Source organism: Salmo salar, chromosome ssa24, assembly GCF_905237065.1.
Source record: "Salmo salar chromosome ssa24, Ssal_v3.1, whole genome shotgun sequence".
Taxonomy (NCBI): Eukaryota; Metazoa; Chordata; class Actinopteri; order Salmoniformes; family Salmonidae; genus Salmo; species Salmo salar.
This window is the reverse complement of record NC_059465.1, coordinates 6,812,208-6,826,649: the sequence shown is the minus strand read 5'-3', so window position 1 is coordinate 6,826,649 and position 14,442 is coordinate 6,812,208. Positions and strand designations below refer to the sequence as shown.

The 14,442-nt window shown below is 42.7% G+C and overlaps 1 protein-coding gene across 2 annotated transcripts; it reads left to right on the top strand.

Moving 5' to 3' along the window:
• The first annotated feature begins 3,121 nt into the window (after window positions 1-3,121).
• Window positions 3,122-5,923, top strand: LOC123730429 (fatty acid binding protein 1-B.1-like). Of its 2 annotated transcripts, none has more exons than XM_045707118.1 (4): window positions 3,122-3,277; window positions 4,456-4,622; window positions 5,008-5,100; window positions 5,827-5,923. In XM_045707118.1, exons 1-4 carry the CDS (start codon window positions 3,211-3,213, stop codon window positions 5,875-5,877), a joined length of 378 nt encoding a protein of 125 aa, XP_045563074.1. In that variant the 5' UTR covers window positions 3,122-3,210; the 3' UTR covers window positions 5,878-5,923. The 2 variants fall into 2 exon arrangements, with proteins under 2 accessions (XP_045563074.1, XP_045563073.1); XM_045707117.1 differs by having other exon boundaries at window positions 4,456-4,628.
• Window positions 5,924-14,442: the final 8,519 nt, after the last annotated feature.

Genomic DNA, 14,442 nt, shown 5'->3' with positions numbered 1-14,442 from the left:
ATTTTCTGTAAGCTTGCTTCAGGGCTCTGATATTTTCTGTATAGCAGGGAGCTAATTTCTTGTGACAAATGTCTTTTGTTTTTTGGGGTGCGACTGCATCTAGGGTATTATGCTTGGTTAAATGTAGATCCTCAGTTAGGTGGTTAACCGATTTTTGTACTCCGAAGTCCTTGGGTAGGTGGAGGAAGTCTGGAAGGGCATCTAGGAATTGTTGGGTTGTCCGAGAATTTATAGCATGGCTTTTGATGATCCTTGGTTTGGGTCAGAGCAGATTATTTGTTGCAATTGCAAACGTAATAAGATGGTGGTCCGATAGTCCAGGATTATGAGGAACAACATTTAGACCCACAATATTTATTCCACGGGACAAAACTAGATCCAGGGTATGACTGTGGCAATGAGTAGGTCCGGAGACATGTTGGACAAAACCCACTAAAAAGTGATTGAGTAGGCTGCATAGATTTCATGACTAAAAGCTCAAAGACGAAAATGTAGTCTTCTTTAATGTCAATAAAAATTTTGCTGTCGTAAATATTAGAAACACTTCCACCTATGTGGGGGATATGGTCACTAGTGTAACCAGGAGGAGTGGCCTCATTTAAGACAGTAAATCCATCAAGCTTGAACCATGTTTCAGTCAGGCCAATCACATCAACATTACGATCAGTGTTTAGTTCATTGACTATGACTGCCTTGCAAGTGAGGGATTTAATATTAAGTAGCCCTATTTTGCGATGTGAGATATCACAATCTCTTTCAATAATGACAAGGATGGAGGAAGTCTTTACTCCAGTGAGATTGCTAAGGCGAACACCGCCATGTTTAGTAATCTGCCTTTACCATCGGTCCTATTAGCCAAAGTACAATCATTGGATGATAAAATAGACGAAGCAACGAGCACGTACAGTATATCCTGCAAACGGGACATTAAAAACGATAATATCTTATGTTTCACTGAGTCGTGGCTGAATGATGACATGAATAACATACAGCTGGCAGGTTTTACGCTTTTTCGGCAGGATAGAACAGGCGCCTCTGGTAAGACAAGGGGTGGCGGTCTATGTATGTTTGTAAACAACAGCTGGTGCACGAAATCTAAGGAAGTCACAAGTTTTTGCTTGCCTGAGGTAATCTCATGGTAAACTGGAGACCACACTATTTACCAAGAGAGTTTTAGTCTATATTCTTCATAGCTGTCTATTTACCACCACAAACCAATGCTGGCACTAAGACAGCACTCAATGAGCTGTATACTGCCATAAGCAAACAGGAAAACGCTCATCCAGAGGCGGCACTCCTAGTGGCCGGGGACTTTAATGCATGGAAACTTAAGTCTGTTTTACCTCATTCCCAGAAGCATGTTAAATGTGCAACCAGAGGGGACAAAAACTCTAGACCACCTTTACTTCACACACAGAGACAAGTACAAAGCTCTCCCTCGCACTCCATTTGGCAAATCTGGCCATAATTCTATCCTCCTGATTCCGCTTACAAGTGAAAACTAAAGCAGGAAGCACCAGTGACTCGGTCAATCAAAAAGTGGTCAGATGAAGCAGATGCTAAGCTACAGCACTGTTTTGCTAACACAGACTGGAATATATTCTGGGATTCTTCCGATGGCATTGAGGAGTACACCACATCAGTCCCTGGCTTCATCAATAAATGTATCAACGACCTCATTTCCACAGTGACTGTACGTACATACCCCAACCTGAAGCAATGGATTACAGGCAACATCCGCACTGAGCTAAAGGGTAGAGCTGCCGCTTTCAAGGAGCGGGACTCTAACCCGGAAGCTTACAAGAAATCTCGCTATGCCCTCCGACGAACCATCAAACAGGCAAAACGTCAATACAGGACTAAGATCGAATTGTACTACACCGGCTCTAAAGCTCGTCAGATGTGGCAGGGCTTACAAACTATTACAGACAACAAAGGGAAGCACAGCCGAGAGCACTGCCCAGAGAGCACTGAAGCACTGCCCAGTGACACAAGCGTACCAGTCGAGCTAAATTATTTCTATGCTCGCTTCGAGGCAAGTAACACTGAAACATGCATGAGAGCATCAGCTGTTCCGGACGAGTGTGTGATCACGCTCTCCGTAGCAGATGTGAGTAAGACCTTTAAACAGGTCAACATTCACAAGGCCGCAGGGCTAGAGGGATTACCAGGACGTGTACTCCGAGCATGCTCTGACCAACTGGCAAGTGTCTTCACTTAACCAATTGATTAATCAGTGTTATTCTCTGAGTTTGTTGGACTTCAAAAGGAAAGTAAATGTAGCTAATGGGTGAACGTTTGTTGGTTGCTGGTTGCCTTACAATTGAACGTTGAATTGTTTTTTTTTAAGACCTGTGTTTTTGCATGTACATTCATTGGTTGATTATCTTATGCTACACCAACATAAGTAACGTACATTTTTCTAAAGTAATCCAATCTGTTAATAGTTGGACTTTTTGCATCTGTTACTGAGATGGCTGTTCCAGTTATTATTGAGACTACCTAAATCAAATAGAAGTATTTCCTGGCAGTCATTGTCAGTGATTAACGTTCTCTGGCTGGATTCCAATTTTTCAAGTTGAATTGTATGTTCACTCTACGTAAAATGAAAAGTTGAGTGAACATTAAAATTCAACTTGAGAATGTATGCTGGTTCAGCTATATGCCAAACATTTTTGCAAACTCACAATCCTATTGCAGTCTGCTGCCTTACAATTGTATATTGATTCTAAGTTTTTTATAGTGCAGGGAGACAAAATACACCTCTCAAATCAATCAACTCAAAGTGCAATGTAGCCTAGTTTATTTTCAACACAGGTGTATATAAAGTCAAGTTGAATATGAAATGTGTTGATTGATCCATACATTTGTATTACAATGATGAGACTGCTTATCATTTTTCTAAGGAGTCGAGGAGGCCTTGTTTATCAAAACAGATCAATGATCACTCACACCGCCAAAGTAGAAGAAGAGAGGATGAGAAGGGAGAGTACAATAAAGTTGACCATTGCTATGTAGATTAGTTGCCCTTGGCTGGGAAGCTGATCCTAGATCTGTGCCTACAGGCAAGTAGGAGGGAAGATATGAGGGGGAGGCGTTCTCAATTGTAGACACCTTTAGTTAGTTAATGATTGCAGGGCTGGATAGATGAGGGTATAAAGACAAGCAGGGAGCTGTGGCTATCTCTACGGTCACTGTCTTATAGTCACCATGTCTTTCTCAGGGAAATACCAGATGGAGACACATGAGAACTTTGAGTCTTTCATGGAGGCTATTGGTAAGTCTTGCTGTTGGGTTTGTACATTTGATTAGACTTGGTGTTAATTTCAGAAGTTGTAGTCCTTTCAGTAATGATGTTCGATGGTGATTGCGAATGCAATGGTTACTTCTGAGTAGCAAACCCAGGTAGCACACTAGTTTCCTTGGATGTTCTGAGAATGGAAGTGAGACGTAGGCTTTAAAAAAAATGTTTTTATAGGTTCCAGGGAGGTTCTGAGAACATCTTACTATGTTCTCCTGGGAGGTGTTAGTTTTAACAACAAATTATAGGTTATTTCCTGTTTTTTATTTTATTAACTTTCACTGAATGTTTAAGACTTAACACCGCTAGTTTAGTTTGGGTTAACTATTTTGAACTTCCAGCACAGATGGGTTTGTTTGAAAATGATTTGCTTAGGCATTAATCATTCATTGTGTCAGTGAGATTCAAACCTATGCTCTTCTGTCCTCTATCCATGGAATTAATCCACTGTGCTTCCAGGATGGAGTTGTCATGCATTAGTTTTGTAACTCATTGAAAGTGGATAAATGTAGTCTGTTCACATACTATTTCAACAGGAACAAGCACTCAGTAAGATCAGGTGTGGCCAACTACTGTGGTGTACACTTGGCTTTTGTTGAAGCTGAGAAAGGAATGTGTGTTTAGTAATTTTGTTTAATGTTCGTTGTTTTTGTATGAGAAGTTCTTAGTGTTTTGAGAACATGACTTTGAGAACCTACAGAACATTATGTTGAAGTACTGAAATTCCCACACGAGTATATTTAAAGTCAGCTGAACAACTTGAGAACATTCCCAATGTAAAATGACTAATGTTCCTAGTACTTCACGTTAAATTAAATGTTTGAACTTTCAGGAAATATTCTGATCCCATGAAATGCCAAGAAAATAACATTTTGTCAAATTCCTTAATGGGAATGTTCCAAAGCCAAGCGACTGTCCTGCACCATTGCCAGAATTTGGTATGCAAAATAACCACGCCCTAAAACGTATGATCCTCAGAATGTTGTGTTAGCTGGGAATGCATTCAATGTTTGCATTCAGTTCATTGTTGCCATATTATAGTGCATCAGAACTTTACTTCAGTAGTAATAATTCAGTTTTCATGTCCCACTTCATTAACTTTTGTAGTACTAAAAAGCACAGTATATGACTCACTCGTTGCTGCAAACATGTAGGTCTCCCTGATGAGCTTATCCAGGAGGGCAAAGACATCAAGAGCATCTCTGAGATTGAGGAGACTGGAGACCACTTCAAGGTGACTGTCACCACGGGAACAAAGATCCTCACCAACTCCTTCACCATTGGCCAGGAGACGGAGCTCGAGTCGCCGACCGGGGAGAAGGTCAATGTGGGTGGCGCATGTCACAACCCAACCATGAGTTTCATACATGTAGCCTGGATTTATCCATCTCCCTACATATACAGCCAGTATCTAACTAAACGTTCAGCTGATGTGGGGTCACTATGGTTAGTTAGTTCAGGTCCCAGTGATGTTGTGGGAGGACTGACTTTCTTTGGCAGAATCTCCTCTGCTCTCCGGGCACTAGGCTCACAGTTGCACTATTATAGCAGTTTACGTCTCAAAAGCAACTCCACACCTGATGCACACTGTCACACTTTTTTTCTTCATATATGGCCATCCAACTTGGGCCTGTTAAATTGGTGCTAGTTGACTGTAGTTGGTGACCACTGCTTTCAGAGCTAACCATTGACCTCTCCTGTTTCAGTCTGTGGTGACGAGGGAAGGTAACAAGCTGATGGCCTTCTTGAATGGGATCGAATATGTCACAGAACTTACAGACGCAAACACCCTCGTCAACGTGAGTCCGGGGCATATGGCTGGGGGTTCACGGAGCGACACTATTTCAGGGTTAATTTATACCATTAACAAAATGGGTAGTCTTTGACAGTGCCGTGAATGCAATTCAACAGTTTGCTGCCACCAATGTCCTAATTACATGCTGACCCCACCGCTCGCGTCGCAAAATAAATCTACCGTTTATTCAATCATGGCAACCACACTGCTCGCGCGCCTCAGCAAGCGTCTGCGTGGCCAGGTGCTAAAATGGAAGTTAGATCTATTTGTGATGCTCAACATGCTGCAAGTCTGGCCTCTCCCATCTCATTGGTTCTTAGGTGCATATACCCATGTGGGTGATTGGAAGATGAACTTTGAGGGGCACACTCTGGTCAGTTGTAATGTTGTCAACCTCCATATAAGGAAGGAGGCGAGATGAAGAGAAACAAACTCCGTTTTCTGTGAATTGTCAGGGTAGAGGACCTTGTGCATTTCATGTAAAATAACAACCCAATGTTTATATACCAGGACAAATTGGCTAGCTAAATTGCCATAAATGTTGAATTATTTCTGCCCCAAATTAATATAAATGTTTCTGAGCTTGTTTTGATATTTCAACCTGCATGTCCTGATCGCTTCTAGTGTGGGTGAACAAAATCAATGTGCGAACGAGTGCGTCCGGTTTGGTAAGCATAGTGTACTGGCATGGATTTATTGAATAATGATTACAGATGCTTTCTCTTTTCAGACCTTGACTCTGCCTGGCATCTCATACAAGAAGACCAGCAAACGAATGTGAAGATCTATTGCAGTCTTTGGATTAATAAAATGTGAAGGGCATGGAATGGTCTGGTCTCAGCATTTCATATCAATGGGTAGAACTTCAGGGGAAAATTGAGGTTTGTAATGAGGCAAGGTTTGAGTTGGCTGAATGTGAAGACCTCAGTGGGATTCATTAGAATAGCTTAGTTCGGTAAACAGTACACAATGTCCAAAGTGGGTTTTCTACATTTGCTGCAAATCAGTCACATTAAAATGTGAACCCAGCAGTGTAGAAAATAAGGCTTTGGTAGTGTGTTGAGGGCTAAAGATAAATATTTATTATATTCAGAACACTATATAAAGAAACCTAAAGGTCACGTTCTGCAGGCTTCACAGAGCAATACAAAAACAAGATCCCACCACACCAGCTGGAAAAAACCCTACTTAAATATGATCTCCAATTAGAGACAACAAGGACCAGCTGCCTCTAATTGGAGATCATCCCAAACAAAACTTGAACATAGAAAAACACGCCCTGACCTACTCTACCATAGAAAATAACATCTTACTATGGTCAGGACTAGACAGTAGTTCCGTCTAGTCTGTCACAATATGGGTAAGAATCCTACCACAGTTGGTGCATCAGTTTAAAAGCAGATTGCTCAATTTCCAGGTATTTTTGCAAATCAAGTTTCAGGCAATCTAGTGTCTGTTTTTTGGACATTGCTTTCATTAGTTCCACCCCAGTGTCACTGACAAGGGGCTAAAGGTGCACCATTTAAGGGTGACTTGTTTCCCAGCTGGTTGGAAAAGCTAAGGACCCTGGGACTAGACACCTCCGTCTGCAACTGGATCCTGCACCTCCTGACGGGCTGCCCCCAGGTAGTAAGGGTAGGCAAACAGGTCTGACACACTGATCTTCAACACTGGGGCCCCTCGGGTCTGTACTCCCCGTTCACCCACGACTGCGTGGTATAACATGACTCCAAAACCAAGTTTTAGGTGCACCACAACACCAGTGGTAGGCCTGATCACCGACAATGAGACCTGACCTCTTTGTAGACGACCTGGCAGTGTGGTGCCAGGACAACCTCTCCCTCAATGTGAGCAAGACAAAGGAGCTGATCGTGGACTACAGGAAAAGGCGAGCTAAACAAGCCCCCATTGACAGAGCGGTTCGAGTTTCAAGTTCCTTGGCGTCCACATTACCAACCAACTATCATGGTTCTAACACACAAAGACAGTTGTGAAGAGGGCGCAACACCTTCACCCCCACCCCCTCTGTTGTACACTGCTGCTACTTGCTGTTTATCTATGCAGTCACTTCACATATGTACAAATTACCTCAACTAACCTGTACCCCCGCACATTGACTAGGTACCGATAGCCTCGTTATTCCTACTTTAATTTTTTGTAACTATATTTGGTGAATATTTAATCTTGAACTGCGCTGTTGATTTAAGGGCTTGAAAGTTAGCATTTCACGGTAAGGTGTACACTTGTTGTATTTGGCGCATGTGACAAAGTTTGATTTGATGTGTCATGGACTTAGGAATTGAAGGGTTGATTTGTCTGACATGTTTCTTTACACCTGGCGCCATAGGTTCGTTCATGCTTATTGGCTAGTTCTTCAGCGCCTCCTCCTGTGTGGAAAATGACACTCATTCTACTTAAACTTCCTTTACTCCACTGTCTTCATAACCTAGGCGGGATCATGTCATAAAAATGCATTTGAATCTTGTAGATCATCCTGTGAGTTTCATGTCTTACCTCAAGGTCTTTGTGTGGGTTCTCTGCAAGATGGCATAGGCCTTACACATCATGCAGTGTCCCACCTATCTTCCCTGCCTGCCAGTGGGGCACCCCTGCCTTCATTGTTACCATCCCCAGAGCGGTGTTAGGATGGTATAGTTGACTGTCAAAGTAATATTGAGCCATTTATACTGCACAAATATAAACGTATTATGTCAAGTCTTTTCATGTGCTGAAATAAAAGACCCCAGAAAGGTTCTCAAAGTGCACAAATTTGTATACATCCTTGTTAGTGAGCATTTCTAATTTTAATAAGCTAATCAATCCACCTGACAGGTGTGGCTTATCATGACAAAAGGCCACTAAAATGTGCAGTTTTGTCACAATGCCACATCTCAAGTTGAGGGAGTGCAATTGGCATGCTGACTGCAGGACTGTCCACCAGAGCTGTTGCCAGAGATAAAAATGCTCATTTCTCTACCATAAGCCCCCTCCAATGTCATTTTAGAGAATTTGGCAGTACGTCCAACAAGCCTCACAACCGCAGACCACGTGTAACCACACCAGCCTAGGACCTCGACATCCGGCTTCTTCACCTGCAGGATCGTCTGAGACCAGCCACCTGGACAGCTGATTAAACAGGAGTGTTTATGTCTGTAACAAAGCTCTTTGTGGGGAATGACTCATTCTGATTGGCTGGGCCTGGCTCCCGAGTGGGTAGGACTGGCTCCCAAGTGGGTGGGCCTATGCCCTACCAGGCCCACCCTTGGCTGCGCGTATGCCCAGTCATGTTAAATCCATAGATTAGGGCCTAATTAATTGATTTCAATTGACTGAATTCCTTATATGAACTGTAACTCAGTTAAATTGTTGCATGTTAATTTTATACTTTTGTTAAATATAGTTATTTGCCTCTTTATCGCTATTGACCACTCCTATGAACTAAAATCGGCTATCTAGTCTATAATGACTAGACTCTTTCCCCATGTCAGGGCTTTTTAGGTTTTATGCTAGGGGGCTTCGGGAATGCAAACGTGGTATGTAAGGGACAGGTGGAGTATCATGCACTCGGTGGTTAGAAAAGTGAAGGCGCAATTCAGGGAGGGAGTTGACTTGTGTGTCCTGCTCCATCCTTTATTTTGTATCTCAGAGGGCTGCAGTGTGGACCAATCTTGGAAGGCCGAGGTGGAAGCTGACAATCAAATCAGCCAATCAGAGGGCAGCAACTCTGGTGACATTATCCTCAGGCTCCTGGACTTAGCTGACCACAGCCTTCCTTATCGAGTCCACCAATGAGCTGCAAGTGATGCTAGGGTTCCATGGGGGTCACTTGAGAGATTGGTTGATAGGATTTGTAGTTCAAAGTTACCTATTTGTAGTTCCTTGTACAGCCCACCTATTTCACCCACCCATTTACTGACCTCCTTCTTCAGTATATAGGCAACATCACTGGAAGGGGACTAGCTCAGAATTTCACTCTTTGACATTTCATGTATGTCAAATATTGGAGTTAAATTCTTAGCTAGATGGGACTCTGAGCACTCAAATAAAATCAAATGAGAGAATCGAACACCTAGTGTTGTGGGGGCGGGAGGCAACAAGGCTGAGTATAGCCCACAAAGATCTCCTCCACTGCACGAGCCAGAAGGGGCGCAAAACCGAACAGGAAGATCATGTTAGTGACTCAACCCACTCAAGTGACGCACCCCTCCTAGGAAAGGCATGAAGAGCACTAGTAAGCCAGTGACTCAGCCCCCGTAATAGGGTCAGAAGCAGAGAATCCCAGTGGAGAGAGGGGAGCCGGCCAGGCAGAGAGAGCAAGGGCGGTTTGACGCTCCAGTGCCTTGCCGTTCACCTTCGCACCCCTGGGCCAGACTACACTCAATCATAGGACCTACTGAAGAGATGAGTCTAAAGTAAAGACTTAACGGTCAAGGCCGAGTCTCGTCTCTCACATCGATAGGCAGACCTTTCCATAAAAGTGGAGCTCTATTGGAGAACGCCCTGCCTCCAGCTGTTTGCTTAGAAATTCTAGGGACAATAAGGAGACCTGCGTCTTGTGACCGTAGCGTACGTGTAGGTGTGTACGGCAGGACCAAATCGGAGAGATGGGTAGGAGCAAGCCTAGGTAATGCTTTGTAGGTTAGCAGTAAAACCTTGATATCAGCCCTAGCCAGTATAGAGAGGCTAGCACTGGAGTAATTTGATACAAATTTGGGGTTCTAGTCAAGATTCTAGCAGCCGTGTTTGGCACTAACTGAAGTTGAATTAGTGCTTTATCCAGGTAGCTGGAGAGTAGAGCATTGCAGTAGTCTAATCTAACAAAAGCTCGGATTAGCTTTTCTACATCATTTTTGGACAAAAGGTTACTGATGTTTGCAATGTTACAAAGATGGAAAAAAGCTGTCCTTGAAATATTCTTGATATGTTTGTCAAAAGAGAGATCCGGGTCCAGAGTAACGCCAAGGTCCTACACAGTTTTATTTGAGACGACTGTACAACCATCAAGATGAATTGTCAGATCCAACAGAAGATCTCTTTGTTTCTTGGGACCTAGAACTAGCATCTCTGTTTTGTCCGAGTTCAAAAGTAAAACATTTGCCGCCATCCACTTCCTTATGTCTGAAACACAGGCTTCCAGGGTAGGACATTTTTGGGGCTTCACCATGTTTCACCATGTTTCATCGTAATGTGTGTCGTCCGCATAGCAGTGAAAGAGGTAGAATATATAGTGAAAACAATAGTGGCCCTAAAACGGAACCTTGAGGCACACCAAAACTTACAATTGATTTGTCAGAGGACAAACCTTTCACAGAGATGAACTGATATCTTTCCGACAGATAAGATCTAAACCAGGCAAGAACTTGTCCGTATAGACCAATTAGGGTTTCCTATCTCTCCAAAAAATGGTGTTGATCGGTAGTGTCAATGTCAGCACTAAGGTCAGGGAGCACGAGGACAGATGCAGAGCCTTGGTCTGACGCCATTAAAAGGTAATTTACCACCTTCATGAGTGCAGTCTCAGTGCTATGATGGGGTCTTAAACCAGACTGAAGCGTTTCATATACATTATTTGTCTTCAGGAAGGCAGAGAGATGCTGGGAAATATTATTGTTATTATTTTTCAGAGGAATAGGATATTCGATATCGGCCGGGTCAATGTTTTGATTTTTCAAGAGAGGCTTTATTACTGCCACTTTTAGGGAGTTTGGTACATATCCGGAGGATAGGGAGCCATCCATTATGTTCAACATAGGAGGGCCAAGCACAGGAAGTAGCTCTTTATACTACTGAGTTGGAATAGGGGCCAGTATGCAGCTTGAAGGTTTAGAGGCCATGACTATTTTCATATGTCAAGAGATACAGGATTAGAAAACTTGAGTGTCTCCATTGATCCTAAGTCCTGGCAGTTCTGTGCAGACTCAGGACAACTGAGCTTTGGAGCTTTGGATTCAAAGAGGAGTGCGTATTTTGCTTCCTAATGATCATGATCTTTTCGTCGTAGAAGTTCAGGAATTCATCACTGCTGAAGTGAAATACATCCTCTCTTGGGGAATGTTGCTTTTTAGTTAGCTTTGCGACAGTATCAAAAATACATTTAGGATTGTTCTTATTCTCCTCAATTAGGTTGGAAAAATAGGATGATCGAGCAGCAGTGAGGGCTCTTCGATATTGCACAGTACTGTCTTTTCCAAGACTTCCAGTTTGGTGGAGCGCCATTTCCGTTCCAATTTTCTGTAAGCTTGCTTCAGGGCTCTGATATTTTCTGTATAGCAGGGAGCTAATTTCTTGTGACAAATGTCTTTTGTTTTTTGGGGTGCGACTGCATCTAGGGTATTATGCTTGGTTAAATGTAGATCCTCAGTTAGGTGGTTAACCGATTTTTGTACTCCGAAGTCCTTGGGTAGGTGGAGGAAGTCTGGAAGGGCATCTAGGAATTGTTGGGTTGTCCGAGAATTTATAGCATGGCTTTTGATGATCCTTGGTTTGGGTCAGAGCAGATTATTTGTTGCAATTGCAAACGTAATAAGATGGTGGTCCGATAGTCCAGGATTATGAGGAACAACATTTAGACCCACAATATTTATTCCACGGGACAAAACTAGATCCAGGGTATGACTGTGGCAATGAGTAGGTCCGGAGACATGTTGGACAAAACCCACTAAAAAGTGATTGAGTAGGCTGCATAGATTTCATGACTAAAAGCTCAAAGACGAAAATGTAGTCTTCTTTAATGTCAATAAAAATTTTGCTGTCGTAAATATTAGAAACACTTCCACCTATGTGGGGGATATGGTCACTAGTGTAACCAGGAGGAGTGGCCTCATTTAAGACAGTAAATCCATCAAGCTTGAACCATGTTTCAGTCAGGCCAATCACATCAACATTACGATCAGTGTTTAGTTCATTGACTATGACTGCCTTGCAAGTGAGGGATTTAATATTAAGTAGCCCTATTTTGCGATGTGAGATATCACAATCTCTTTCAATAATGACAAGGATGGAGGAAGTCTTTACTCCAGTGAGATTGCTAAGGCGAACACCGCCATGTTTAGTAATCTGCCTTTACCATCGGTCCTATTAGCCAAAGTACAATCATTGGATGATAAAATAGACGAGCAACGAGCACGTACAGTATATCCTGCAAACGGGACATTAAAAACGATAATATCTTATGTTTCACTGAGTCGTGGCTGAATGATGACATGAATAACATACAGCTGGCAGGTTTTACGCTTTTTCGGCAGGATAGAACAGGCGCCTCTGGTAAGACAAGGGGTGGCGGTCTATGTATGTTTGTAAACAACAGCTGGTGCACGAAATCTAAGGAAGTCACAAGTTTTTGCTTGCCTGAGGTAATCTCATGGTAAACTGGAGACCACACTATTTACCAAGAGAGTTTTAGTCTATATTCTTCATAGCTGTCTATTTACCACCACAAACCAATGCTGGCACTAAGACAGCACTCAATGAGCTGTATACTGCCATAAGCAAACAGGAAAACGCTCATCCAGAGGCGGCACTCCTAGTGGCCGGGGACTTTAATGCATGGAAACTTAAGTCTGTTTTACCTCATTCCCAGAAGCATGTTAAATGTGCAACCAGAGGGGACAAAAACTCTAGACCACCTTTACTTCACACACAGAGACAAGTACAAAGCTCTCCCTCGCACTCCATTTGGCAAATCTGGCCATAATTCTATCCTCCTGATTCCGCTTACAAGTGAAAACTAAAGCAGGAAGCACCAGTGACTCGGTCAATCAAAAAGTGGTCAGATGAAGCAGATGCTAAGCTACAGCACTGTTTTGCTAACACAGACTGGAATATATTCTGGGATTCTTCCGATGGCATTGAGGAGTACACCACATCAGTCCCTGGCTTCATCAATAAATGTATCAACGACCTCATTTCCACAGTGACTGTACGTACATACCCCAACCTGAAGCAATGGATTACAGGCAACATCCGCACTGAGCTAAAGGGTAGAGCTGCCGCTTTCAAGGAGCGGGACTCTAACCCGGAAGCTTACAAGAAATCTCGCTATGCCCTCCGACGAACCATCAAACAGGCAAAACGTCAATACAGGACTAAGATCGAATTGTACTACACCGGCTCTAAAGCTCGTCAGATGTGGCAGGGCTTACAAACTATTACAGACAACAAAGGGAAGCACAGCCGAGAGCACTGCCCAGAGAGCACTGAAGCACTGCCCAGTGACACAAGCGTACCAGTCGAGCTAAATTATTTCTATGCTCGCTTCGAGGCAAGTAACACTGAAACATGCATGAGAGCATCAGCTGTTCCGGACGAGTGTGTGATCACGCTCTCCGTAGCAGATGTGAGTAAGACCTTTAAACAGGTCAACATTCACAAGGCCGCAGGGCTAGAGGGATTACCAGGACGTGTACTCCGAGCATGCTCTGACCAACTGGCAAGTGTCTTCACTTAACCAATTGATTAATCAGTGTTATTCTCTGAGTTTGTTGGACTTCAAAAGGAAAGTAAATGTAGCTAATGGGTGAACGTTTGTTGGTTGCTGGTTGCCTTACAATTGAACGTTGAATTGTTTTTTTTAAGACCTGTGTTTTTGCATGTACATTCATTGGTTGATTATCTTATGCTACACCAACATAAGTAACGTACATTTTTCTAAAGTAATCCAATCTGTTAATAGTTGGACTTTTTGCATCTGTTACTGAGATGGCTGTTCCAGTTATTATTGAGACTACCTAAATCAAATAGAAGTATTTCCTGGCAGTCATTGTCAGTGATTAACGTTCTCTGGCTGGATTCCAATTTTTCAAGTTGAATTGTATGTTCACTCTACGTAAAATGAAAAGTTGAGTGAACATTAAAATTCAACTTGAGAATGTATGCTGGTTCAGCTATATGCCAAACATTTTTGCAAACTCACAATCCTATTGCAGTCTGCTGCCTTACAATTGTATATTGATTCTAAGTTTTTTATAGTGCAGGGAGACAAAATACACCTCTCAAATCAATCAACTCAAAGTGCAATGTAGCCTAGTTTATTTTCAACACAGGTGTATATAAAGTCAAGTTGAATATGAAATGTGTTGATTGATCCATACATTTGTATTACAATGATGAGACTGCTTATCATTTTTCTAAGGAGTCGAGGAGGCCTTGTTTATCAAAACAGATCAATGATCACTCACACCGCCAAAGTAGAAGAAGAGAGGATGAGAAGGGAGAGTACAATAAAGTTGACCATTGCTATGTAGATTAGTTGCCCTTGGCTGGGAAGCTGATCCTAGATCTGTGCCTACAGGCAAGTAGGAGGGAAGATATGAGGGGGAGGCGTTCTCAATTGTAGACACCTTTAGTT